Source organism: Cervus elaphus, chromosome 13 (assembly GCF_910594005.1).
Source record: "Cervus elaphus chromosome 13, mCerEla1.1, whole genome shotgun sequence".
NCBI lineage: Eukaryota > Metazoa > Chordata > Mammalia > Artiodactyla > Cervidae > Cervus > Cervus elaphus.
The window spans coordinates 32512739-32540581 of record NC_057827.1 but is presented as its reverse complement, the minus strand read 5'-3'; the positions used below and the strand labels follow the sequence as shown (position 1 = coordinate 32540581).

The following is a 27843-nucleotide window of genomic DNA, read 5'->3' as shown; positions in this document are numbered from 1 at the left end:
GGGATGGTGCACTGGGATGACCCTGAGGGATGGGAAGGGGAGGGAGGTGGGAGGGAAGGTCAGGATGGGGAACACATGTACACCCAAGGCTGATTCATGTGAATGTATGGCAAAAACCACCACAATACTGTAAAGTAATTAGCCTCCAATTAAAATAAATTTAAAAAATAAAAATAAAATATCCTTCCTTTCACTTCACTTTTCCAACTCCTCCCCTGTCCATCCTGCGATCTAAACCTTCCCTCACCTACTCCCAGGGCCCCGGGTCCTAACTTGCAGGGTTAGGGCCCCCTCCAGATGATCAATGATCCAAATGTAATGAGTGGCAGTTTCCCAACTTCAAGAGTACCCTATATTGGCCACACCAATAGTATGTTGCCCTCTTTGTTCTTAAGGCTCCGTCCAGCCCCCATTTGTTATCAGTGCATCTCCTATAGGAAGTGCAGTTCTTCCCAGCCCTGTGAAGAGATATGAGGTATGCTGTCAGCTGTGGCCTGGGAGGATGGGACCTGCATCTGGGGACCACCATGGAGCCTTAACTAATTGGGGGACAAAGTCAGAAAAATGTCACCCACAAGGAATGAAGACAGTTTAAAGTGAAGGCACCATGGCTCCATCCGGCCAGCTGCTAAAGTGACCATCTCCCTACAAGAGCCAGCCTCCCTCCGGGGTACATGATGGGACAGCCTGGCCCAAGTCAGCCTGAGCCAGGTCCCGTCAGCTCTACAAGCTGCAGTCTATGACAGGATGGGTTCAGAGGATTTGCCCCATGAGTCTATTGCAGGAAGCAAAATCCTTAGACATGTCCTGTCCCAGCAGGGCCCCGACAACCCTCATGTCGGGCCATCTGCGCACAGGCATTCTATGTGGTCAGTTTTCAAGCCCTTTTAACAAGGGGCTGCTGGGTCCTTAGGATTTGGGGAGCAGCTTCTCAACTCCGCACCACAAGTGCTGACCACATGACAGGCTGGCCTAGCCATGGCCAGGAGGGTAGGTGTGCTCCAAGGTTGCCTGGTGGGCTTCTTGTAGGTGGTGTCCTTTGAGACTAACAGGACTTGTTTCTGGTTCAGTTGCAACTGAACGTGTTAAACCATATGCTCTCCGTGGACAAACAGCTCTTGGGACTGTAACAGCACTTCGCCCTGGAGGTCCTCAGCAAACTTCTGATTGTAATTCAATCACAGATATCCTTCTGAGTCCTGGCTACTGTCTCCCAAGCAGACACCTCACTTCGTCCGTCCCTCTGCCTCACACAGACAACTCAGGTCAATTCTGGCTTGTGGTGGCTGCTGGCAGGTTGCATGGCCACTCCCCCTGCCACCCCGTCGCTGCTTTCCCATTTTCTCAGAGCTGCTGCCACCCCCACCCACACAGTCACCACTGGAAAGCCCGTCTGTATGGGCAGAGCTGGGAGCACCCAGCAAACCCAGATGAGGGGCAGGTGACCCAGGCCCGCAGCAGACTCAGAGCCCCAAGGGGCAGGCCTGGCACCAGTTTTCTCAGGAGCTGTGGGTGGTCCTGCCTGTCATTTGTCCCATCACGTGCAGCAAGAGGAGGTGCTGTGGTCCCCCAAAGAGGGTCCAGAGTACATAGGCTCCCGAGGGCCAGCAGCAGCTCTCCTGAAATCCCAAGACAACCCTGGAATCCCAGAACAACGCCCCTCACCCACTTGTTTCTTCCTGAGTCAGTTCCAGGTGGTGGATTTCCTTTACCTGCAGCCGAAGGACTCCTGGTAAGGACAACCCCTACCTCACAGAGAGGTCAGGGTGAAACCCCCACAGTGCGGAGTCCACAAACCTGGGGCTTCTGGCCACCATGCGGAAGACAGCTGCAACCTAACTAAATGACACTCATAGATCCAGGTGAAGACACTTGCCGTCTGGGCTCCCCAGGGACAGAAAGGAGGACTCCCTACATCCAGTCCCTCCCTCCCCTGGCCCGAAGTGGGTCTGTTTGCCTGACGACACCATGGAGCTGGGGCTATGTGATTCTCCCACGACTTTGCTGTAGCATCATTTGTTAAGGCTCCAAGACCTTGCAATAAAACCACATGTAAAGCCATCTTATACGCTGACCAGTGCCCACATTTAAACATTGTGCCTTGAAAAGAAACACAGGCTCCTCTGCCATGGAATGTTAACTCTTTTATTAATTTAGGGTTAACACCATGTCTGCCTTGTGAATTTCTTTTTCGGAGTTGTGGATTCAATCAACAACAGCTGGGTTCCCCCAGCTGATCGGTGGCTTGTCAAAGGTGTTACAGTCACAGAGGGGAGCAGGACGAAAATGGAAAACGAGCTTGAGAAAATTTAAGGCAAATGTTAATTCCCATATTAAAGGGACTTCATCAAGCAGATCTGTGCATATCAATGAAAATATATGAAATATTTGTCAAAATAATTAACATCGGTAAAAATTAGAACATGTAGCTTATAAAATGCCCACACAGGTTTGGCAGAAGTAAATCCAACCATGTCGATAGGCTCACAGCAAATACAGACACAGGCGAGCCCACCTTAAGACAAGTGTCCTGAAAAGCAGGGCCCACGGGCTTTCAGAGCAGCTCCACGGAAGGGAAGTGACTGACAACCAGCGATTCACGGACAGGCTTGCATCTTGGTAGTAAGAACTGCTTGCTTGTTGGGGCTACCTTCCATTAGGTAGAGGTGACCGTTCAGGCCATGAGACTCGCAGAGGCGTGGATGGGACGCGGTGACCCGGGGCCCTCGGCCCAGTCAGAGGAGAGGGCTGCAGATGAAGGAGAGTCTCTCCATCTTGCCCCTCGTGACTTTCTAAGCCATGGCTGTGGTTTCAGAAGTCACTGACCATGTAGAAACAGACGCTCCATCCCCAGTGGTCACAGGTTTTACACTCCCAGATCTGTTCTCTTGAGTCTGACCAAACCGCCTCCCAAATGGTGGCCGGCAGAGAAGCAGGCGCGCCCCAGGCCCTTCCTCATGGGGCACAGCCAAGGCTCTGCGGGCAGCACGGAAGCATGGGGAGGAGGGTGCTGCTCAGGGCCACGTGGCCGGCCTCTCTGCTTTGGTCTTGGAGATTCAGTGAATGCATGGTCCCAGAAGCTGTGGATCCCCGGAGTTCATGCTGCTCCTGCTGTGACTTGGCCAGAACGCAGACAGCGACGGGGTGTGAGCGGGTGTTGCCGCTCCCGGGACACCTCCTCCAGGCACCCCCTGCCCCCACCTGGCCTGGTGGGGGAAGGACCTTGCTCCTGGGGAGACGAAGCTGTCAGATGGGGGTGCCATCCCTGAAACAGGCTCTGGCCGACAGCCTGGAGAAAGGTGGATGGACAGACGGATGACGGGAGGGGCCCTGCCCTGTGCGGGGGCCGGGCGCCCCTACCCGGCCAGGAGGCACGTGCGGCAGCAGAACTGGATGAAGAGCTTCCGTTCACAGAGCCGGTTGGACTTAACCATCTCGCAGAACGTCTCATCAGCTGGGTTCCCCCAAAGGAGAAAGGAGGGATAGGTCAGACGTGGGGGCCAGACATGGCTGCTCCCAGCTCCCCATTCCGGAAGGCAGCAGTCTGCTGTTACCCCCACGGTGACAGGTGGCCAGCCCGGTGAGGGTGGGGCTGGAGCTGAGCCTGGAGACGAGGGCGGATGGGGGAGGATTCAGGTTGGGGTGAGGGTGGGGGTGGACAGGATCTGGGGACACCAGGCTATGCGGGGAGCTCTCCATGGTCACTGTTCCTCTTTCTGGATGTGGGAGGAAGAGGGGTCAGACCTGGTGGGGACAGGGTGGGGGCTGCTGTGTGATGCCAGGGATGCCCCAGTAGGGGAGCAAGGATGACGAGAGAAAGGGGTTCATCAGGGCACCGGTAATGGCTGAGGGAGGGGAAGAGCCAAGCCACTGAGGCCAGCCCTTCCCCTGGCAGCTGGCCTCTGGGGACCTGCACTCAGGCAGGGACAGTCTCACTTTCGGGGGCTGGGACCTCACCCAAGGAGGTGGCTTCTTGAAGTAAGTGCTTCCTGGCCTAGAAGGAACACGATTCTCCAAGCCAAGGAAACCACAGAGCTCCAAGGCAAGGAGGCCAGCTCGTGGTCTGCAGGGCATGCCTGGGCTCTCTCTGGGGGCTTCACACTCTGCCAGGTCCAGGCCACTGCCAGCTCCATGCTTACCTCATGGTGCTGGCAGCTCCCCCTCCGACACGCCAGCAGGCTCTTGGCGCCCAGAGACAGCTTCAGGCTGCTCATCCCTATGCTTCCTGAGCCACGGCGGCTCCTCATCACGGTGCGTCTGCCCACAGCCTCTCCCCTGGTCTCCAGCCCAGAGTTCTGTGTCAACCCTTCCTCTTGCCTGGAACCCCCAACCTGGTCTCTGAGTTCCCGCTTTCACAACCTATCCTCGCCTCCCAGTCGACCAAAGGCCCAGGGCTGTCCCACAGCACACACACAGATCCTTCCTGTGGAACACGCGGGCCTCTCCTAAAGCATGCCACCACACCCAAGCCACCTGGGGCTACTGGCGTGAGAGTGGGGACAATGTCTGAATCTTTCCTAAGAGTCACTCGTTGGACTGACCTGCAGTAGCAGGGTGGCAGCTGGGATCCTCTCCGGTCAGTGTGAGGGGCCTGGAGGGAAGAGGCACCCCAGGGACAGCCTGTGGTCCCTGCCCCTCTCTCCCTTTCTCTTTGGCCTGGCAGCCGAAGGGCTTGGGTCCAACCCACGCCCACTCACCATTGCTGCACGTGTGGTTGGTGATACACGAGGTCCCCAGCTGTGTGAAGCCCACTTTACACCGGCTGCAGTTCCTGCTGGAGCCTTCACAGCTCAGGCAGCTCTCGTCACACCTGTGGGGACACGGGTTCCCGATGAGGAGGGGCCCCACCACTCCAGCCCTTCCCAGGGCCCTCTGGCCTGCCTGCCTGCCCTCCCACACTGCCCCTGGCAGTAACCCTGCCCCCACGGTGGTCTCTCCTCCTGTCTGACCTCTGTCACCCATGTGACAAACAGGACCCAGGAGACGCTGGGGCGCTGCCCATCAGGCTCAGCCTCCTCTGCGATGAGGTCGGCCTCACCTCTGGCAACAGGGCTGGGTGGGGGGCAGTGCCCTCTCAGTCCTGTCCCGGAGATGGGACCCAGGACTACTACCATCGGAGCACCGACCTTGGGGGTCAGCACACTCTGGCCTCGGGCCACACCAGCAGCTTTGCTGGGACTTGCCTTGTCCATCTGTGTCCAGCTGTGGCTGGGCTGCAGCACTGGGGACAAGCAGCTGCTCCGGAGACTGGATGGCTGGCCCAACCTACAGGGCTCACCGTCAGGCCCCTCAGGAGAGCCAGCCAACGCCGACCTGCTCTGGGCTACGCATGGACCTCGCCTGCTCGCTGCCTCTCCGATCTAGTTCCACTCCAGGCACCAGGTCTCCCCAGACCCACCTTGCTGCAGGCCCAGCAGGCCCAGCAGGCCCGGGAGTGGGCTCAGATAGGCAGGTAGGGCGGCAGGCAGGAGGCGGCTCAGCCAGGCCTGGGCCTGCCCACAGGGGCCACTTCCAGTCAGTCCATCCCCAAAGACCCCTGCAACTATGTCCTCCAGCTCTGCAGGGCGGCACCCACAGCAGCCCCACCGCCCTCCCCTCACTGCTGGGGCCACTGCCCACCTGCATCTTCAGGCTGCTCTGGTGACACTCAGACGGCAGAGGCCTGCCCGAGTCCTGCCCCAACAGTGAACCCGGAGAGGCTGGGCTGGGGTGGCAGTGTGGTGGGAGGGCCGGGAAGGCGAGGCTGGCACCCCCTCAGGCAAGTACCCCTCGCCCCCTGAGTTGCTCTGTCTTGAAAGAGGTTCTTACCCCTCTTCCAGGTCTTCTTCCTAAGTGTCGGGATGTCCAGACCTCTTCTGAAGTACTCAGTGTGGACTGTGCTCACTCTCAGCCCTGTGCCTCGGCTTCATGGGTCTCCTCAGTGCTAAGGCTCCAGCCCAGCTGGCTGGGCCCTGCCCCCTGAGCCTGCCCATCCATCCTCCCCGGGAATGAGCCTGGCTGGCACCAGACTGAGGGCCTTGGGGAGCCAGGCTCCCTGGGAGCTGCTACCCAAGTGGGTAGAGACCCTGAAGAGCCAGGGGACCAAGGCAGTCCATCCTCCCAGGGGAGCCACACAGAGGGGTCTTCAGAGCCAGGGGGTCAGGAGGAGGAGATTCTCTGCAATACCAGCATCCACCACCTCGGTGCCCCATGCAGGCCTCTTCCTGGGATGCACCTCCGAGACCTGCTGTGTCGGCCCCAGCGCTGGGCCCCACTCCGGGTTGAAAGCCTCATCTCCCATGGGGGAGAGCACCCAGGGAGCTCCGGCCTCTGCAGCCCAGGAGGAGCTTTCCTGGGGCTGGGAGACCTCACAGTGTGGGAGCACCCTGCACCCCCAGGGGACCAGGGTGTTTGACAAATGAGACTGTTATCACTACAGAATGTGTAGTCCCTGGGCTGCTGCCCTAGAAAGAGCTGGTAAGTTAAAATCAAGGTTGACTTCAGATGCTGGTGTCAAGGGGCCTGCACGGACTTGGCCAGGCTGGGTGAAGGCAGCTGGGCAGAAGGGCTGAAACCCCAGCCCTCCTGTGTGGGTCCTACAAATGCAAGGACCGGGTGGTGTCTCACTGGTAAGGACTGGGTGGTCTCTCATTGGCTTACCACAGAGTGGTTGGTGTTCCTGTTTTATGTTTGGTTGCTTGGTTTTTGTTTTAAGAGGATAGGTTACAATCTGTAACAGTTCTCAAACATATCCTGGAGGCCTCGAAGATCCCCTGTGGGTCCTTAGCTGTGAGCTGGAAGATGGGGTATGGTCTCTCCACACTGCTCTGATGTGGGCCCCGGGCTCCCTTGTTTCGAGTCTATTTCAGGCTCAACGTCAAGGTCTCCAAGGTCACTTGCAGACTCCTCATGGTCACTCTCACCCTGGAAGAGGTGGGCTGCTCTGTCCTGCTCCTGGGCTTAGGTCACGAAGCCCGGCGTGAGGCAGCACGCAGCAGGACAGAGGAGGAGGACACCAAGCAAATGGCCTCTCGTCACTGCCCACAACCTATGATGATCAGAGTCCCCAGACAAGGACGAGGCGCTGTGCAGATACAAAGAAGGAGAGGAAAAGGAGACTGGGAAGGCTTATGGCATCGCAGCAGTGGCTGGAAACGGCTTTAGAATGAAGAGGCTGTCAGGACCTTCTCTTTTTCTCTAAGTTATCTAATTTAGAATCTAAGCAAACCCAACAGGTGGTTTCCTTAATGACACAGAGTGAATACACTGTGGTCTATAGTGGTAGGTCTCAACAGATACTCAGAAAGTGAACCCCACCCCAGTCCCTGAGACAGGAGCCTCCAGACCTGGTCCCTCCTCCACGGGCACCATGCCCAGCCATCTGGGGCTGGGCTGGGAGGACTGCTTGGAGGGGGCACCAGACCTGGCCCCTTGTCTGCGGGCACTGGCTATCTGGGGCTGGGCCGGGAGGACTGCCTGGAGGAGCACCTACCTGCGGCACACCTTGTGGGGCAGCCCTGGCATGTCCTCTGCATAGAAGCCCTCACCACAGGCCGGCACGCATCTCCAGTCTTGGAAGTGGAAGCCCGGGGCACAGTGAATGCACTCCTCTCTGCTGGGCCCTGAGGGGCACGGGGAGAGAGCAGAGGTCAGGGACCACCCACTGTCCACTCTGTGTCGCAGATCTGCAGCCTTGCCTGAGATCCAGGTCCTGTTCAGATGCCCCAAAAGGCTGCCCCCACAGCAAGACCACCCCCCCAACTGGTGCCCACCACATGTCTGCACTGGCCCCCTCACCCACTCCTGGGAAGTGGGCCTTACACGCCAAGCTCAGCACACTCCCCAGCCCCAGCCATGTCCATCAACCTGATTCTCAGGGCCTTCTTTCCCAACAGGCCTGGCCTGGTTTGGGCTAGGGAAGCTGGGTGTAGCCTTGAACTCAAAATGGGGCCTGACCACACAAACTTACATGCTGGATTTCAGAGATGTAGTAAAAAAAAAAAAGTAAAATAGCTCACTGATCTTTAAATATCAGTTACATGGAGAAATGGTAATATTTACATACATGGGATTAAACATGATGTTCTACTGATTTCCACTTGCTTCTCAGGATAACTCACACCTGCATCCACAGCCCACATGGTGTTTTGAGGGGACCGAATGTGGTGTGAGACAACGTGGAGAACGGAAAGAGGTGGTGTGGGGGCCTGGGGCTGACAGAGATGTGGTATAAAGGATGAGGACAATGTCAACAGAAAAAAGGGCACTCGGACTCATGGAGTGGGGTGTGGGGACAGAAGAGGCAAAGGCTCTGAACAAAGGATCAAGAGTCATGAAGGAAAACCTGCAGCTCAGTCAACAGGGCTCGTCAGTGTGGGGCAGGCGTGGCCCAGACTGAAGAGATTGTGCCGTCCGTCTGTCTACCTGCCTCCTCAGCATTCACACCATCAGCAAGTGAGTGCCAGGCATCCACTCTGTGCCAAATCTCCCTGAAAACACCTCACAGGGTGTCAGAGGAGGCCAGGAGGCCACAGGCTGACGGTGCAGAGGGTCAAGCGTGGGGAACAGTCATCTCAGATGACTCCTCGACTGGACCTCCCCCAACTTTGACTGGGGTCTGGCCTCGGCTGGAGGCCTGGCAGCCTAGGCTGAGGTGTCCAGTCATCTTCAAGGAGTGACTTGTGGACCTTGTGGACTTGAGGGCCTTGCGCCTGTGTCAAGGGAGAACCCCTGTAGATGGCTCCATGCTCCAATGGTTGGTCTTGTGTCTCAGAACCACAGCTGCCGGCCTGGAGGGAGTTCTGAGCATCTGGGGGGATGGGGGTGAGGCGGAAGTTGGAGCCCGTGCATGACTGGCCTTCGTGAAGGACAGGTGCCCACCGCCCGGGTCTGCATGGCGCTCGCTCTGTCCCCCTGCAGCTGGGGTGTGGTGGGAGAGCCTCCTTGCAAGAGTACCTGGTCCACGTCCTTCTGGACTAACGGCTGCTCCTGTGCCCCCCTCCTTCCGCCCCTGCTTATCTCCAGGAGGCGTATGGTTAGTGGCTCCCCACTGAACCCCACCCCCATCCTACCACCTGGGCCACTCCCCAGCATCTGCGGTGGTCTACTCCTACTTTAATGCTCAATTTACTAAACACAAAGCGGGTGAGATATGCTCAGCAGTGGCTGGAAGCCAAGAAAGCCCTGGATGGGTAGAGGCCCCACCAAGGTGAGCGCCTCAGCACAGTGAAGATGGTACCTTCTCCATTCTGGATCTTTTACCATGAGAACAAGAGCCAGAGACAGAGCCGGGTCTCCTGCACCCACCAAGGTAGACGGGCACCCCAGAGATCCCAGCCTCCGGACTCAGGCTCTGGGATGCGGACTGACCATCCCGGAGTCCCTGCCGCCTGGGGTGGGGACAGATGCCCCCAAGCTCCTGTGTATTTGAACCTCCCCACATGGTGCCCAGGGCCCTCACAGGCGGGGCAGCAGGGGCCCCTGGTCGAGAGCAGAAGGGAAGGCCAGGTGGCGTGGGCCTCCAGGGGCTCCGGGCAGGGACCCTGACCAGCAGTGAGGGGCCTTCTGAGACTCAGAGCTGGAGGCAGGGTCCCTCTACCCACATCAGCCAGGGTGGGTGCACACATCCCAGAGCATAGAGGGCACCCGGGCAGGCAGGCGTGGGCACAGGGCAGCCCTGGGACAGCCGGGCCCCTGAAGTGACAGGTGGCTGGGTTGGGTGAGAGAACCCACAAGCAACTATAAAGTCATCCACCAGCAGGCAGTGTGGGGGTGCCAAGAAAGGAAACTGCGTTGAATGAGCAAAAGTGCTATAAAGACACACGCCTGGCTGGGTGTTGTGGACTCAACAGACTATGACATTTGAATAAGTGACGTCGGTGATGTTCCTTTATCAATCTGGGCTAAACAACGAGTCAGAGACATAGAACCAATGTTGACAGGCATCAAGGCAAACGAGAAGAGGGCTGCCCAACAAGCCCTGGCCTTCTGGCGGCAGAGGAGGTGGGGGGCTGTCCCGGAGTGGCCCCAGGGAGGCATGGCTCGCTCCAGAGGCCTTGAGGTTATGGCATTGGCTATGGCATGTCTACCCTGGGAGGCTACCCTGTCCTGCCGGGATCCACATTACATCCTTAGTGGAAAGCTCATCCTTACACCCTTTCTGCAGCAAAAGCTCTCCAAGCTGTGGGTTTCCTAGAACAAGGACCCCAGCGCTGGGTTGAGAAGGAGGGTCAGAAGAGAAGATTCAACCAGAAATGTATGTGGGCCACAAACTCCGATGTGCGGCATCATGTGCCGCACACAGCTCTGTAGCACGAGCTGACAAGACAATCACTCTCAGGTTCTACACAGAATCTGTGCCTGGACGGTGGCTCTGACATCATCCCTGTGGGGACTACAGTACACACACATCCCTTACGGAAGCCTTTCCTCTGTGAGTGAGTGTTTAAGGTAAGACAGGCCCAGGAACTAAGGCTATGTCTTAAGAATCCTTCTCCTTCCTTCACACTCAGAACTTACTCTGTCTCTCCCTGATGACTTGAATCTTTAGGACTTGAACCTCAGGCACTTGCCCTGGCAAGAGCTCGAGAGCAGTGAGCAGCCTGGCCTGGCCTGGCCTGAAAGCAACCCCTGCCTGGCTGCGCTCCTAACGTTGGGATGTGGGCCCTTGTGGTTTTTCTTTTTTTAATTTTTAAAAATTGCGGTCAAATGTACACAATGTAAAATTTACCATATTGACCACTTAACATATAGTTCAGTGGCATTAGGGCTTCCCCGGTGGCTCAGACAGTAAAGAGTCTACCTGCCAATGCAGGAGATGCAGGAGGCATGGGTTTGATCCCTGGGTTGGGAAGATTCCCCGGAGAAGGGAATGACAATTCACTCTAGTATTCCTGCCTGGAGAACTCCATGGACGGAGGAGCCTGGCAGGCTACAGTCCATAGGGTCGCAAAGAGTCGGACACAACTGAGTGAGTAGCAACACAATATTATAGTACACCTGTGTCTTTCATATGTTGCCTTGGGCATGCTCAGAAAAACTAGGGTAGAGTACACCATAAAAAATATCTGGTCTGGCCCTATGGTCAGTGGAATTAAGGAGATTCACACCGTTGTGCAGCCATTACCACCACCATCCATGCCCCAAACGTTTTCATCTTCCCAAACTGAACCTCTGTGCCTGTTGGTCACGTTCCCTCATCCCAGACTCAATGCTGCAACATCCACCCACAGAGCCCTAAGTGCCAGGGCTTTCTGGGTTTCAGGTCCTCTGCCCACCTGCCAGCCTGGGGAGCAGGCATGAACTCACCCACGCAGGTCCGGCAGGTGTGATGGCACTCCCCACATCGGATGAGCTCAGAGTCGAAGTAGGTGCCTGGCTCACAGTCTGGAATGCAGCTGCCCCGGGCAAGGCTGGTGAACAGGGAAAAAGTCAGGTTTTCACATCCTCTCCAAAACTCTGACTGCATTAGGATTTGCCCTCAACGTCTTTCCTGAGAGGAGATGAGAGGTGCTAGAACACAGGTGTTGGTGTCACTTCAGGTTCTGAGCTCAGGAAAGTGGCTGGGAGGGATGCTCAGGCCTTCTGGTGGCCTTGTCCCCGTGCAGGGGGTAGCATCCTGTGCACTCTCTGACACCAGCCACTATGGAATCTGAGGCCCGAGGGGGTGGGGAGGGTCACCCCGCTGACTCGGTCTCCCAGGACACAGCATCTGTAATGTGGGAGAGGGGCTGGCAGCAACAATCACCTTGAAACTCGATGGGTTCCAGGCTTGCCCTTGCCTGAAATCTTCCGTGTTTCACAATGAACTTGAAATAAAACCTGCTCCTGGGACCTGGCAGGCCTGCAAGCTGTGACTCCCAGGCTCAGATGAGAATGGGGGTGACCTGAGACTCTGGGGTCCTGTTCCCTTCCCTCCCTGGCTCCCTGGAACACCTCTTCACTCCAATACCCTGACAGGGAAGTTATGAGAGGAAGCTCAGGGCTCAGGGAAGCTCAGCTGTGCTGCCGGGAAGATTGTTCCTCCCCCCGTTAGTAACTGTGATAAAGATTAAATGATGAAAGCTGTTGGAATAAAATGCTCATTAAGCTTCCTTCCTTCACTCCTTGCTGCACAAGAACTCAACCCTGCGGGTGGGTTCCCCTCACAGCGGCATTTGGGTGGTGGAAGGTGGGCGGGGGGAGGTGGGCTGCGGGACCAGTAACCTTGTCCCCTGGCCTGTTGAGACATGCTGAGAGTCACAGAGCAGCTGGGTCAGCACCTGCGTTTTGACAAGACCTCTTGCTCCACCCTGTCCCCTCACTGCAGGGTGAGGCGGGAGGCGCTACCCTCAAGGACCATCTCTTGTCTCTTTCTTCAAGTGCAGACCCTGGTCTGAGACTGGGCTGGGGGAAGGCCTGCAGCACAATTCCTAACAGAACAACTTCTAAGCTTCTAGACGGTGACTTCAAGGAACAAGTGGTATGTAATTTGGTGGCATGAAATGGGCTAAACCAAAATATTCCCGTAAAAACCTTTAATCCAGTAAGATGTTTTAGAGGAAACAGTAAGATGTTTATAGGAGAGCTCCCTGGAAGGAGACACGAAGGCTGGGAGACAGAGAAGCCCGGGCTACGGGGTGGAGGGAGGAACTCCATGTTCAGACCAGGAGGGAGACAGGTGGGTGGGGTTCGGGGCCTGAGAAAGGAGCTGGACTCCCACCCTCCAGCATCCAGCCCCACTTTCCATCAGCGGATCAACTTTGACTGATTCCCCAAATGCTGCCTCAGACTAGAGACCTTCCTCATATCCTCCGACTTTCTATCCTAAACAAGCTCTAAGTGCAGATCTGATTTTGACTTGGAATCTTTATCCTGAAAGGCTTTGGGCCTCTGAAATTTTAGCTTTTAGGAAAAAATGTAAATCGACAACAGACACTAAAACCAGCGTACACTACGGCCATGCCCGACAGAAGGGTCTTACCTGAATCCTTCTTTACAGACAGTACACTTCTCTGGCTCATCAATGCACTTTTTACAGCTTGGGTGGCATTTAAGGCAGTTTTTCTGACCTGGAGAAAAGTGAGAGGAGGAAAAGAGAAGGGTGAGAAGAGTGGATGTAGGTCAAGCTCGGGCCAACAGGACTGAAGAGTTTCAACAGGGGCTGACTGATGGAACAGCAGTCACGGGCAACGTGTTGACAGAACCGCCAGAGCCACATGGGAACCACATGCCCAGGGGTCAGGTCGCAGACCTTGCACCCCTTTTCTGGAGTAAACTCAAGTCAGGTTACCTTAAGGCCTGGAGGGGGCCCTTCGCTCTTTCCTCGGGGACTGGAGGCAGCCGAACAATTTCCCGAGGGGCCAGTCTTCCTGAGTGAGACGAGTGGGGCCACAGGAGCCCCTGAGCCCCCCAACCCCACACAGGGTCTTCATAGGGGTCAGACACAAAGCTCAACACAGGCCACACCTCGAAGGGGAAGCCCCGGGTCCTGACGATCATCCAGGTCACTCATCCTGGCACCTTGGCCGCTACACCTCAGGGCGTCCTCCCCAGGGCCCGCAGGCAGCATCATATATGCTGCAGGGGCTCAGAGAGCACGTCTGGGGGGATGAGGCATGGGGTGGGGTGGGGAGTGGGGATGGAGGCGTATACCACCCGACCGCTGGACAGGATTCTGCAAAGCCTGTGAAGCCTGTCGTGCCTGACTGCGGCTCCTCTGAAGAGGGTGGTTGTTCCACAGCTGTAAACATCCTTAAAGACTGCCTGGCTCCTCCCCACAGCGGTGACAGTGGGGCATGACGGGGCCTCCTAAAGGCCCGGGCCAGACACGAGCTCCGGGAAGGCCTGCCATCTGCACCACAGCCAACACGCCATCTGAGAACTGTCTCCATCGATTTAACCCAGACCCTCTCTGCGCTCTCCTCCAGGGTGTGGGGGGTGGATGGTGAGCCGCTGGCCCTGGGGCTGTCCACCCTGCTTCCCGGGACAGGCAGGGCAGTAGGACGGTGGTGTTGCTCTGAGCTCACGCCCTCCTGGGTCATTGCAGCTGGGCCCAGGAGGGCCAGCTCAGCTTCCTCCCCTCAGCAGGGTGAAGGCAAGGTCACTTAGCTCATGGGAGCCGGGTCACTGTGAGGCACATGGCCCAACGCCCCCGCCCCCCATCTTCCTGAGCCTAGTCACACCCAACAGCAGGTTCTCCTCATTCACGGAGGCCCAAAACCTCCCCACCTGCAACCATAACTTCAGCCCAGTGGCTAAACCGCCGAAGCTGCGAGCCGCTGATGGGGTGGGGGTGGGGGTGGGGGCTGGGGGAGTCTGTGCTCCCCACCCCCCCAGCCCCCACACTCACACCTGCTGCTCCAGGACAAGTGGTGGGGTCCTTGGAGGCCTTCCCATCCGGGTGTCTGAAATCAGTGAGCCTGAAGGCCCCCAGCTCAAGTCACCTCTTGTCCACCCTCTACAGTGGGCACTGACCCACACATGCGTGACAGCCCCGGCTCCGGGGACTCCATCTCTCTGTCACACTGAGCCATCCTGGCCAGGTTCCCTGTGAACTGCTGTCCACTACCAGGGTCTGAGGGCTGTGACTTCCCCTTTCCTCCCCACTCCCTCCTGTGAAGGGTCCTTGCACACAGGAAGCAGAGGGCCAGGGCAGTTCTCCCAGGAGAGGGGAGAGGACCTGAGGGGACAGTTCTCCCAGGAGAGGGGGCCTGGCCCCGAGGGGACAGTTCTCTCAGGAGAGGGGAGCCAGCCCTGAGGGGACAGTTCTCCCAGGAGAAGGGAGTCCAGGGGACAGTTCTCTCAGGCAAGGGGACCTGGCCCCGAGGGGACAGTTCTCTCAGGAGTGGGGAGCCAGCCCTGAGGGGACAGTTCTCCCAGAAGAGGAGAGCCAGCCCTGAGGAGACAGTTCTCTCAGGAGAGGGGAGCCAGCCCTGAGGGGACAGTTCTCCCAGGAGAGGAGAGCCAGCCCTGAAGGGACAGTTCTCCCAGGAGAGGGGACCTGGCCCTGAGGGGACAGTTCTCTCAGGAGAGAGGAGCCAGCCCCAAGTAGATAGTTCTCCCAGGAGGGGACCCCAGCCCCAAGTGGGCAGTTCTCACAGGAGAGGGGACCCCAGGGGACAGTTTTCTCAGGACAGGGAACCCCAGCCCCGAAGGGACAGGTTTCCCAGGAGGGGACCCCAGCCCCAAGTGGACAGTTCTCTCAGGAGAGGGGACCCTGCCCCGAAGGGACTGACTCCTATCCCAGGCCCAGGAACAGACATGCACTTACTTTCGTCAGCATAAAATCCGGCGGGACAGAGGGTCACACAGGAGTTCACCTCCTGATGGTGGTAAAAGCCGCGGCGGCAAGTCAGGCACTGCGTGGAGCCCCGGCCAGAGCAAGTCTCGCACCCCTTGTGGCACCGGCGGCAGCGGCGGGCTGCGGTGTCCCCGAAGTAGCCCAGGGGGCACGCACTCACGCACTTCCTGCGGGGGCAGAAACAGAGAAGACCGTACCGCTGGGCCCAGTCCCCACCTGCACAGGGGCACAGGGAGGGGTTGGGCCAGGGCGGGCAGGGGGACCCCTCAGCTGCCCCTGGAGGTTCCTGATGCAGGAGAGTGGGGAGGGCTTGCATGGGAAGCCCAGAGCCCTTCTCTCTCAAGGCTTCCCCAAGGGGTGGGGACACTTGAAGGGCATGTGGCTTCCTTGGGCAGGACTCCCAGTGCCAGCAGAAGCCCACTGAGGCAGCAAGTGGGTCTCCAGGTCACCATGAGGGCCGAGCAGCTCCCCTGCCAGAGCCCTGGCCGCTGAGTGCACCCCAGGGGAGCTGCACCCCTGCCTGGGCACACAGGGGTGGGGACTCCTCATTCCTGGCAGACTGTGCTGATGTTTACAGCAGTACTGGCCCCAGAGATGATGTTTGTCTGCAGTTTCCAAGCGACTGCCATGCTCAGTACAACCCACTTTTGTTTAACACAATGGAGAGAAAAAGCTAATGAATATAGCACAATGCCACCCACAGCCTCTGAGTTCTGTCTCAGTCACGAGCTATTCACATGATGAGAACAGAAGGCTGCGAAGCAGAAACTTTTCAAGCAGTGACCCTGTAGGTGACCTCCCTTCAGGGTGTGTGGCTGTGACCCTCAAAGTGACTTTCCCCCAAGGTGTATGGCTGTGACCCTATATGTGACCTTTCCCTTCGGGTGGTGTCACTAATCCCTATGTAGGAGCCGGGACACAAAGCTGCAGCCCAGCCCTTTACCTGCTGGTCTTGACACTCCCCAGGCTGAAGTGGACGCAGTTCAGGCACTGGTCTGCACCGGGGCCATCACAGCCTTTGTCCCCACACTCCGGATGGCACACACCTTAAAGAAACAATCATTTCCTTTCACCCACAGAGATGCTGTCTCAGTCATGTCGAGTCCCCAAAAAACCCGTGTCTGGGTCCCACAGGCCCCTGCTGGGCCAACACACCCATCCTGTAGGGACCCGCCTTGGCTGAGAACAGAGGGTTTGATGACCGGAGATGCGGGCTGCCTGAGGACAAGCAGGAGAGCGGCAGGAAGGGACTCGGGACTATGACATTCTAGCATCCTTCCTGCAGCAAGGTCACAATGCTGGGCTGGCCACCACCCCCATCTCCAACATGAAGGACAGCGCAGGGCCACATGGGCACCAGTCACCACCCCCATCTCCACCATGAAGGGCAGTGCAGTCACATGGGGACCAGTCACCATCCCCATCTCTACCATGAAGGACAGTGCAGTCACAAGGGGACTGACCATCAACCCCATCTCCATCATGAAGGGCAGTGCAGAGTCATGTGGGACAGCTGTGACCAGGCAGCTACTTTCTGATGAGGAATGAAGGAGAGAAGCGGGGTGCACCATGCTGCCACCCCCACGCAATGATGAAGCTGGGCAGGTCTCCATGGCCCCAGTGGGTCTGGGCTGAGCCCTGCTTGGCTCCCCCATCTTGCCCTCAGAGGAGGCCTCCCCGACTTGTCTCCATCCCCAAATTCTCACTCTGGGAGCTTGTGTGTTGCTGGAACTGGGGGAACCCTGCAGGGCCCGTCCCGGTCTCCCCTCCACCTGTGCTTCGGGGAAGAGACCAGCTCTTCAGTTCTGGCTCTCAGGCTGGGGGGCCCCTCCACAGGTGTCCTCCTCACCTGTCCACTGGGCTGAGCTATGGTGGAACCCCCTCCCGTCCCCTCCCCACCTCCCCCAGTGCCTCCACTGGGAAGTGGCTCCAGAAAGCCTCCCCATGTGGGGAGGGGCCCGGTGGGGCATTTGAAGGCTTTTGAGTCCCTGGAAGAGAAAACAACCACCTTCTACAAGGTTTCAGTTGTTGGAGAGGGTGGGGAGTGAGTTCAGAGGCAAAGAGGAGGTGACTAGCCGGTCACCAGCATTTCACGGCCAGAAGGGAAAGACACAAGGGCTCACTCTGCGGCCACAATGGGTCTTTGCTGAGGGCACAAATTCCCCTTCATTCCTCTCTAAAGGGCCTCCAGACCTTCCTAGTGTTAGACTCGCTGTATTTGGCGTTCCTCCCCCAAGGTTTACCATTGTCAGCATTTCCAAAGTTTTCACTGTGGGTCCCACCGGGAACCCCTTTCAAAGCTGCACTCATCCCTGGGGATGAGCTAGATGGCTCCTCAGGGTCTGGGGGCATGAGGCTCCCCTATCCCTCCCTCAGCTACAGGAAGCTGTGGGATTTGGGCATCAATTCGCATTTGAGCTGACTCTTGTCTGCTCATCCTTTTGTGGTATCCAGCCCTCCCCACAGCAGTCTGACAACCTGTGGCCTGGGGTCACCTCTCCCCAAGGCAGGTGAGTCTCCTGTGAGAAGTTGAGAATAACTTTCTTAATCCTAAGGAGAAGTGTAGGGATGGGAGGAGATAGCCCACACTCCCCACTCTTTCCCAGCCTGGGAGATGGAGCTCCATAGGGCAGGAGCTGGTCGAGTAACCAAGTTGGATGCCAACTTTCTGGCACCTGAAAGGCGTTACGATGGCTCAGAGCAGGTGCTCAGTAAATACCTGCTGAATGGCTGAGGGTGAGAGAAGGGATGAAAGAGAAAGGCACTAGGATACTGGGGCAGCCCCGTGCCCTCCTGTCCACACACAGAATGTCCTCAGATGTCCCAGGATGGGGAAGACTTGGGGGAGGCCTGGTGCACTCCCCTCTCCCTGGGGCCTCTCTGCAGGTGACAGATTAGTCAGGGACCCAGTGGGGAGCCCCATGCTAGGTGGGGGTTGCAGAACCCTGATAGGGTGTCCAGGGATGGCAAGTCCAGCCCTGCACTGGGGTGGGGCATGGATAGCCTTGTTCCAGGGAGCGTGGTGAGACCCTCCCAAGCAGGGTCCTCTGGTCCGCATCTGTGAGCCCCCTCCCTGGTGCAGCTCTCTTCCTGGATCGCCCTGAATAGCCCAACAGGAGGGTCATCCCTGCCAGGAATCATTCCTGAACTCTGTCTGCCGGCTGGGCTGCCTGGTCCCACCCCCACTGCTCCTCAGAAGCACCTGGGTTCCCTTGGGCTCAGCTGTACCCATCTTCTGGGTGGGTGTGCTTATACCCCTTTCCCTCTTGCCTCCAGGACCCTGAACGTTCCTCAGAGACCCCTGGCTTTCTGTCTCACCTCCCGGGGCTTCAGCCACAGGGCAGCACAACACTCTCCCCGCAGCTTTGCAGCCAGCAAGATGGCACCCCGTCCCCCCCCCCCCCCCCCCCCCCGGAGAAAATGGAGCATTTCCTGCACCATCAGTAAACAAGGAGGTCACAGTCATCAGTGACTCCAGCCCTCCAGGGCACCCAGGAAGGAGAACACCTGGGCCATCTGGCAGCCACGGGGCTGCAGCCACTCCCTATGGGGAGCCCTGAGGAACTCAGAATGTGACTGCACAGGACACAGACCCCAGACAGCTGAAGTGCACACGGAAGGAGTGATTTCAGCGAGCCAGATTCCTGTGTCGTTCCATACACAAGAGGCAGATGCAAGAGTCTGGGCTCACCTGGTGGTTCACACAGTAAAGAATCTGCCTGCAACCCAGGAGACCTGGGTTCAATCCCCGGGTCGGGAAGATCCCCTGGAGAAGAGAATGGCAACCTTCTCCAGTATTCTTGCCTAGAGAATCCCAGGGACAGAGGAGCCTGGTGGGGCTACAGTGCATATGGTTGCAAAGAGTCGGACACGACTGAGCAACTAATGCTTTCACATTCATTTTCATTCATACACAGAAAAGTGCTAACTTCCTTGACTTGGGATATCTGGTTTTCTTTAATTCACAAAAATATTTTTGATGTTAAGACTACCTGCCCTTAGTTGCAAACTTCTATATAACCTGGCTCCTACTCCTCTCACCTCCTCAGAGCAGTTATCTCAGGGTCACTTGCGATGCTGCCTCCCAGGCTTAAGTCCTAAAAGTTTCCCTCAAAACATAACTCTCAGCTTCTTGGTTGAGATTATTTTTTAAGTCGACACCCCTCTGAAGGTGCTGGACTGACACTGGCTTATTTAAAAACTCTTTCTTGACTCCTCTGTGGAGTGGATCCAGGATGAAAAACATATGTGAGCAAACATTAGAAAGCAGCTAGGGGTTCTTGATGGCTCTGTCCTTACGGGCTTAGGCCTGAAGGACCAGGTGGATTCAGTGAGTCTCACAGTCCTTGCCATTCTTACCACCCAGAAGCCTAGCCTCCATGTCACTGCAAGGCTTGAGGTGAGTGCCAGGGGAGCTGTCTGCAGCGACCCTTACTGCCCGTGGGTGGCTGGACCCCCTCTCTTTCCCCCTACTTACCTCCTCCCCTTTATTTACTTCTTGGCTCCAGGAGGGCTGGCCCTGCACCTGTCCGCCCCCCATCACAGCACTGCCTGGTGCCCCTGCTGCCAGAGCCAGGAATGAACAGGGCCCAGTGCCCCCATGCACCATCAGTGTGACCAGCTTGGCATCCGAGAAGGCTCTCCAGTTCTCAGCCACCTCTCAAGCTCACCCCTCAGTTGTGGACTCCACAAAGTCCACAGTCACAGTTGCACCTCACAGTCTTCCCCACTTGGTCCCTCTCCTTCTCCCTTAGCTTCTGTACCGGGGCTTGTCTGTGACAGAGGGGATCCCCAGGCACCAAGGAGATGGACCCCCTCCCCCAAGTCCTCTCCCCTCCTTCCATGCCCTTCCTCCCGCCCTGGCCCCTTTCCTGTTCTTCTGCTGTTACTGGTGTGCCCACCCTACTTGCCCAAGACCCCAGGGAACCTCCCTGAGGGTCAGAACACACCTCAGCCCCACAGAGACCCCTCTAATCCCTGTGGTTGGGCTCCTGAGTGGCCTAGGCTGCATAAGAGTTAGAGTGACATTCCAAGACAGTGTGAAGTTAGAGCCTAGCAGATTATAGGGGGGAGGGAATCAGTCCTTTATTAATAATTACTGAATCTTGCCACTGTTTATAAATCACAGGGGGAAACAGCAGATTAGTCCATACATAATTCAGTGCTCCATTTTAAAGGCACGGTAGGAGAAATTTAAAATTGAATCACCCATAATTTATGCTTGATCTGTATTGGTGGAATTCTCTATTTTGTTATTTTTTTTCTAGAAGCTATTAGATAACTCAAAGCATCAATATTCTTAGATCTCACCTATCATTTATCAAGCAGCTGAAATATTTAGCCAAGGAAAATGTGCCTAACCAGAAATGTTCCACATTTCACAATCACTAGGGTGGTTCTGAGGGAAAGGAAAGCTTTCGGCCAGGTATGCCCACAAGACCACGCCCGGCCTGGTGCTGGGAACGTCCATGGCTGCTCCTTGGCATGGAGCATTGCAGGCCGAGCCAGGTCTGCCCGTGGGGGTGCTGCAGGAAGACCACTGGCAAGGAGGCACCTCTGCTGCTTGTGAGTGTTCCCCTGACATCAGCCCTTGACCCTGTCCCGCGTCCTCCTCCAGTCCCCCCACCCCACCCCCTGGTCCTCTGCGGTCTCCACGCCAGCCACTCCTGGCCACGCCCACACGTCCCGGCTTCCGTCAGTGCCCTGGGCCTTCCCACATCCCAGCCACGAGGACAGAGGGCAGACAGATCAGGGAGAGGTTCTGGAGGCTGAGTCGGGAGCCGGGGGCCCCCCGAAGGAAAGGGGGTGCCCCAGAGGAGTGCCACTAGCCAGGGGCAGGTCCACGTTCTGGTGGGGCACAGGGAACCTGTATTCCCATCCTAGGAAGGCTGTAGAGTACTTACTGATTTGCAGCATACTTACTGGTCTGTAAAAGACTAGGAGAGCCAGGGGAGGAAGGAGCTGCGAGTGCAAACGACCACCATTACTAGGACTCCCGAGCAGGAGGAGGCCGGCAGCCCTAACCCGCCTGCCGCGGGAGCGGACAAGCAGGCGTGTCCTCTGGCTGCAGGCTCAGTACCTGTGTAGTCCTCTTCATCCTCCGGAACCTCGGCCTGGGATGGTGACACGGCGGTCCTTGGGGGCTCCAGCTCTGATGCGGAGAGGTCCAGCATCCGAGAGCGGGACTGGTGGGCGCTGAAGGTGGTGTAGGGGTGCTCAGCGGTGCCGTACAAGATGAGGGTCCACTCCCTCAGCTTCCCTGGAAGGCGCCAGATCCAGACTCACCCAGAGTCCAGACAGCCCTCGGGAGGCCCAAGACGTGCTCCGGCAAGGGGCCTCCGTCCCCCAGAAGTGCCTGGCGCTGCCGGCTTAGGTCCCCAGCCCTCCTCCAACAGCAGGGCTCCCAGCCCAGCGCCATTCCCCCCTCATCATCCCCTGCTCAGCCACCTCTCCCCCCAAATGACTCCCACCCCTACAACGGGTAGCTCCCTCCCTGTCTGGGAAAATCCAAGGGAAGGATCTGGGCCAGGCGGGCCCTCAGCCTCATCCCATGTGTTCTGACGTGCTAGCTGGGGTCTCAACCCTGGGTCACAGGATGGCGGGTCTTGGAAAAAGAAAGATGACTGGTACCCTTGCTGGTCTGCATGTGTAGGGAGGGGGACAGGAAGCAGCAGTGACCACCCTGCCGCCTCTATGAGGGAACGAGGCCTGGATAGCTGGATATGCTCAGGTGTGAGGAGAAGGGGAACCTGGCCTGCACCATGCAGGTGGGATACAGCCCACAAGGGCGGGGGTAGACACAGCTGTAGGCCACCTCCCTCTCTCAACACATGTGGCCAGCGTTCGGGGCCGTGGGACTATGTCAGGAGAGTCACTGATGTCATCATCGTGCAGGTGAGGGGCCGAGGGCCAGTGTTACCTGCAGGAGGACAAGCCTCAGCTCGAGCTAATGGGCTCTGGTCACCCCAGCTGCACAGGGTTTATTGAGAAGAGGACTGACTCCACAGGAATTGGTTCTGTCACGCAGCGGGGGAAAGATCAGCACTGGTTTCTTTTATCCAGCATCCTGGCCAGATAAGGTCCCAGCCCCTGAGAGCTGCAGCCACCAAAGCCCCCAAGTCAGGCTCAGGCCCTCCCGGCCTGACCAGGATTAAAGCAGGTAAGGGATCCATCCTGGGCTGACTGTCCTCTGGGACATGTCTCCAGAGGGTGTGGCTCTTTCTGTGGCCAAGTCCCCAACACAGCAAGTGACACTGCCAGGGAAATGCTTCATGTGGGCCCAGGTGCAGCAAACACAGCTGGGCTAGGAAGCACCATCCATTCTCAAGCCCCGGGGATCAAATAACAGCTACACCTCACAACCAAAAAGCTCTGGGCTTGTGAGGTGCTGAGTGAAGAACACTGCATAGTGACTGCATAGGCGGGCATAGTGACCATAGGCAGCAATAAGGGCTCTGTGAGCTGTAATCAGAGCTGAGATTTATTTCAACTTTGTATCATGTCTCTAGAAACCCCACCAAAGGCCTTGTCACTAAAGTTAGATGCTTATTTTAGGCAGAGGTTTGGTGGGACAAACAAGAGAAGGGAGGCTGCTCCAAGCTTGGGATCAGCACAGCCTGTGTGTGAGCAGGGAGAGCAGAACCGATACCAAAAAACCACAGGAATGGCTCCTAAGAGTTCTCGTCATGAGGAGAAACCAGCTTCTTTCCTTCCTTGTGTGTCTGTAGGACATGATGGGTGTTAGGGAGACTGACTGCAGCAATCACTTCTCACTATGTGTAAGTCACTGTGCTGTAACCTTATGCTTCTCAGGGCCACATGTCAATTATATCTTGATAAAGCTGATGAGAAAAATAATTCCAAGAAACCAGCAGGAGGATCTGTCTTGCAGGGAGGCCTGGAAGGGAGGCCAAGAGGGTAGGCTGGGAGGAGAGGCTAGGGTTCAGGAATGGAAGAGAGACTTCATTTTTATTGTTTTCTCTTGTGGATGGTTTGATTTTAAAAAAATGGCATATATTACCTTTCACATATACAAATATTAAATAATTAAGTTTAGTTTAAAAATCTATAAACAGGGACTTCCCTGGTGGTCTAGTGGCTAGGACTCCACACTCTCTGCTCCCCCTGAAGGGGGCCCAGGTTTGATCCCTGGTCAGGGAACTAGATCCTATATGCCACAACTAAAGATCCCATGTGCTGCAACTAAGACCAGGTGCAGCCAAATAAATAATTTTTTTTTTTAAACGAGATCAAACCAGTTAATCCTAAAGGAAATCAACTCTGAATATTCATTGGAAGGACTGGTGCTGAAGCTGAAGCTCCAATACTCTGGCCACCTGACATGAAGAGCCAACTCATTGGAAAAGACCTTGATGCTGGGAAAGATTGAAGGCAGGAGGAGAAGGGGATGACAGAGGATGAGATGGTTGGATGGCATCACTGACTCAATGGACAGGAGTTTGAGCAAGCTCCAGGAGATGATGAAGGACAAGGAAGCCGTCCAGTCCTGCAGTCCACGGGGTCAAAAAGAGTCGAACATGACTTAGTCACTGAACAACAACAAATGAACAAACTGGTTATATAGTCGGGGAAGCAAACATGAAAAAGCTGAGGCTCAGGGTTTTTGATTTACATTTCTGAAACAAACGTGAAGACTTAAAATCTACAAGTACAGACGGAGCAGAGTGGAAGTCCCCCCAACCTGCCTGTCCCAGCCACCATCTCTGTCCACCGCTACTTGGCTACCTGTTTCTTGAGCATCCTTCTGGAGGTGTTTTATTCTTTTTTTTTTTTTTTTAGGTGTTTTATTCTTTTTTTTTTTTTTTTTTTAGGTGTTTTATTCTTATCCAAGCAAACATGAACACATATTCTGCCCCGTCCCTTTTATCAACACACCTGGCAGCACATTCTGCAGTTGGGATTTTCCATTAAAACACATCCTGCTGATCTTTCCATCACTGCCTCAGAGAGATGTGGTGTCATTTACTAACAAAGCCCTTGATAGGCATCAAAGTTATTTTCGAATGTCTGCAGTCACAGGCAGCCTATATCCTGGGTCACATGAGGAAGCGCCAGGTGAGGCTGGCAGAGCAAGGACCCGGCTCTGAATCCTGACTTGGCCACCTGCTAGCTGTGAGGCCTCAGGCAAAGTACTCACTCTCCCTGTTCTTCAGTGTCCTCATCTGTGAGGTGGGATCACATTAACAACACCTACTTCACCGATCGGCCTGGGGAGTGAAATGACTTTAACAATGGTAGAGATTCAGAAAAGTGACTCACTTGGAAATGCAGCTCTGGACTCTCAGCTGCAGGGTGATCTCTGCCCCCCCGCTGACTCCACACCCATCCACAACCCCCAGGATGTAGCCCATAGCCCATGCCAGCTCCCAGCACTCTCACCGTGCCCAAAGTCCACCCTCGCTGTGAGGAGAGGAGACGCAGAGGGAAGAACCAAGGAGGAACCAGAAAACCCACCATCCAGGGTTAGAGCAGAGACCTAGCCCACACTCCATAGGACTCCATCCAGGTTTAGAGCAGAGACCCAGCCCACACTCCACAGGACTCCACCCAGGGCAACAGAGACCCAGTCCATACTCCAGAGGACTCCATCCAGGGTTAGACCAGAGACCGAGCCAGCCGACACTCAACAGGACCTTCATCCAGGGCAGTAGGACCTTTTAACAAGAGCGTACTGCTTACTGGTCAAATCTGCACAAGGTACCCTTACAAAAACCCAACCAGGACCATTTACTCCTTCGTTTCCAGAAAAGGGTTCTTAAAAGATGCCCTGATCCCAATGCCTTGGCTGTCTCTCCATCAGATTCCTGAGCCCTTAGAAGAAGGAAGGGCACATTTGCCTGCTCAAATGCTCGGGCAGCACTGCTGGGAAAGGAGAAGATAACCCAAGCTGATGCCCGAGGCTGCTGACAAATGGCCTTGTCTTCATTCACTGTCTTCAGTGCATTTCCTCTCAATGAACTGAGTTCCTAATGAACAAACAGGGTTATTCCTATTCAAAGAGAGAACAGAATTAAGGCAAGACGAAGGCAGAGTTTGCCAATAGGAAAGTACCACCAATGATATCGCTTTTCTCTTCCAGCATTTTGAATTAAGCGCTAATCCAAACAAGCTAGATGTGGGGGAAAGATTTTGTTAGATTAAGGGCTCTGAACTAATCCTTTTGAATTCCTGGCTTTTCTTCAGCCATAAGCAAAGTTATGAACAACAAAGAATTTATTAGATCTCCACCACCCCCACACTCTTATGGCAAAAAGTGAAGAGGAACTAAAGAACCTCTTGATGAAGCTAAAAGAGGAGAGTGAAAAAGCTGGCTTAAAACTCAACATTCAGAAAACTAAGATCATGGCATCCGGTCATATCACTTCATGGCAAATAGAAGGGAAAACGAAACAGTGACAGACTTTATTTTCTTGGGCTCCAAAATCACTGCAGATGGTAACTGCAGCCATGAAATTAAAAGACGTTTGCTCCTTGGGAGAAAAGCTATGACAAACCTAGATAGCATTTTAAAATGCAGACATTACTTTGCTGACAAAGGTCCGTCTAATCAAAGCTATGGTTTTTCCAGTAGTCATGTATGGATGTGAGAGTTGGACCATAAAGAAGGCTGAGTGCCAAAGAATTGATGCTTTTGAACTGTGCTGCTGGATAAGACTCTTGAGAGTCCTTTGAACTGCAAGGAGATCAAATCAGTCAATCCTAAAGGAAATTAGTCCTGAATATTCATTGGAAGGACTGATGCTGAAGCTTAAGATCTAATACTTTGGCCACCTGATGCAAAGAACTGACTCATTGGAAAAGACCCTGATGCTGGGAAAGATTGAAAGCAGGAGGAGAAGGGGACGACAGAGAAGAGATGGTTGGATGGCATCACTGACTCGATGGACATGAGTTTGAGCAAGCTCTAGGAGTTGGTGATGGACAGGAAAGCCTGGCGGGCTGCAGCCCACAGGGCCACAAAGAATTGGAGTGACTCAGTGACTACTGAGTGACTGAACTGACTGAACTGAACTCAAGGAGGGGCTCTTCAGATCTACAGGCAATGGGTCAAAAGCACAGGTGATAACCCAGGCTTACAGCTGGTGTACCAAGTACAGTGGGGTGGGGAAGAGAGGGGGAAGTCTTGTGGAACTGAACCCTCAGTCTGTGGGGTGACGGCTGTCCTGTGGAGTTACATTGTAGCACACCCAGGTGGAGCTGCAGAGGACTGCCTGTCCTGGGGAAAACCCGAAGTGAAGAGTTCTGTGGGAACAACAGAGGAAACACAGGGAGAGAAACACAGGAGGGAGGAAGAAGTGAGTTTTCCCCTACTCCATGTTTCTATTTTACAACACCAACTGCAGTTTTCTTGAAATTTTCTGGTCCTGCTCTTGTTTGTTTTTGCTGCCTGAGTTGCTTCTTCCCCCCCAGGGTTTGTTTTCTGTAAAGTCTGTGTCTGTTTTGATGTTGCATAAACTTCTCACATGTGTGGGGGTCCTTTTTCTATTTATCGGTTAGGCACTAAGAATGATTAGAGGTTCTGCAGGCTGGAATGTGAAAACGCACTTTTTATTTATTGATTTTGTATTCAGCAAACTTGCTAGCCAGAACAAAACGAGAAAGGAAATGTTATCATAGCATGCCAGCTAGCTCAGATGTAAACAATGCTTGTTTTCATAGCAAATGCAAGCACTTCGCATCAGAAACAGTGGAGACAGGAAGAAAATGTACTATTTTTAAAGTGCTGAAATAATAAAAAAGAAATAGGACTGACCCAGGATCCAGTGAAAATAACTGTTCAGAAATAGGTGGGGCCATGGCACCCTCGCCTTGATTCTTATCAGCAGAGTCAAAATCAACGTGTCAATAAACAAACCAAAAGATGGGTTGAAATAAAGATATTTTGAGATAAATCCAAGCATGGAAGAGTCAGGGCCAGCAGGCTAAGAAATGGAGACGCAGCTCTTCAGGCAGAAGAAAGATGGTCACATGTAAAATCTGGTTCCACAGGGAGAGCATGGGGAAGAGTAGCTCTTTTTTTTATTTCTTCACTCGGGGCTAGGCCTCCCTCTGTCACCTCTACTTTACCCGCACTACCTGTTTGAATCGGCAGTATTTTTATAATCATCCAGTTCCAAAGATCTCCTATTTTAAATTATGGTATTTTCCTTTGACACGAGTCATTTAGTAGTGTTGCCCAACTATCAAATGTATGGGCTTTTTCTAGTAACCTCTTAAGTTTTGATTTCTTACGTGTACTCTCAGAGGACAGGGTTTATATACTACCAGTCCTTGGAAATAGCCTGAAGCTTGCCAAATGGCCCATGATGTGCCCAATTCTCATAAATAATCCACCTTGTGCTGGAAAGGCGACTGTGTTCTTCGGTCATTGTGTGTAGGTCCACTGGCTGGACCTAATTTTCAACTCTGATGTTCAGAATTCTCTTCCTATTGACTTTTGCTGTTTTGTCTATCAAATGTACTTGAGGTACACTAAACCTCTCACCTTGTGTGTCAGTCTGTCCTTTTCTCATTGAAGTTTTAACAAATTTTTGCTTTATATATTTTGAGGCCACATCAGGACT

At 55.1% G+C, this 27843-nt stretch overlaps 1 protein-coding gene across 3 annotated transcripts in view; it reads right to left on the bottom strand.

The window, feature by feature from the left end:
- Positions 1 to 2124: 2124 nt before the first annotated feature.
- The window catches only part of PCSK6 (proprotein convertase subtilisin/kexin type 6), a 165862-nt gene continuing 140143 nt past the window's right edge, over positions 2125 to 27843 (bottom strand). For 2 of the 3 annotated variants that reach the window (XM_043921580.1, XM_043921578.1), the window contains 9 exons: positions 21339 to 21518; positions 21182 to 21220; positions 16203 to 16305; positions 15230 to 15426; positions 12941 to 13028; positions 11287 to 11390; positions 7472 to 7601; positions 4698 to 4810; positions 2125 to 3454 (listed from right to left, as the gene is read on the bottom strand). In XM_043921580.1, the coding sequence (XP_043777515.1) occupies positions 3357 to 3454; positions 4698 to 4810; positions 7472 to 7601; positions 11287 to 11390; positions 12941 to 13028; positions 15230 to 15426; positions 16203 to 16305; positions 21182 to 21220; positions 21339 to 21518 (1052 nt within the window). In that variant the 3' untranslated portion in view covers positions 2125 to 3356. The remainder of the gene's footprint in view (positions 3455 to 4697; positions 4811 to 7471; positions 7602 to 11286; positions 11391 to 12940; positions 13029 to 15229; positions 15427 to 16202; positions 16306 to 21181; positions 21221 to 21338; positions 21519 to 27843) is intronic. The other variant, XM_043921579.1, reaches the window with a different exon arrangement.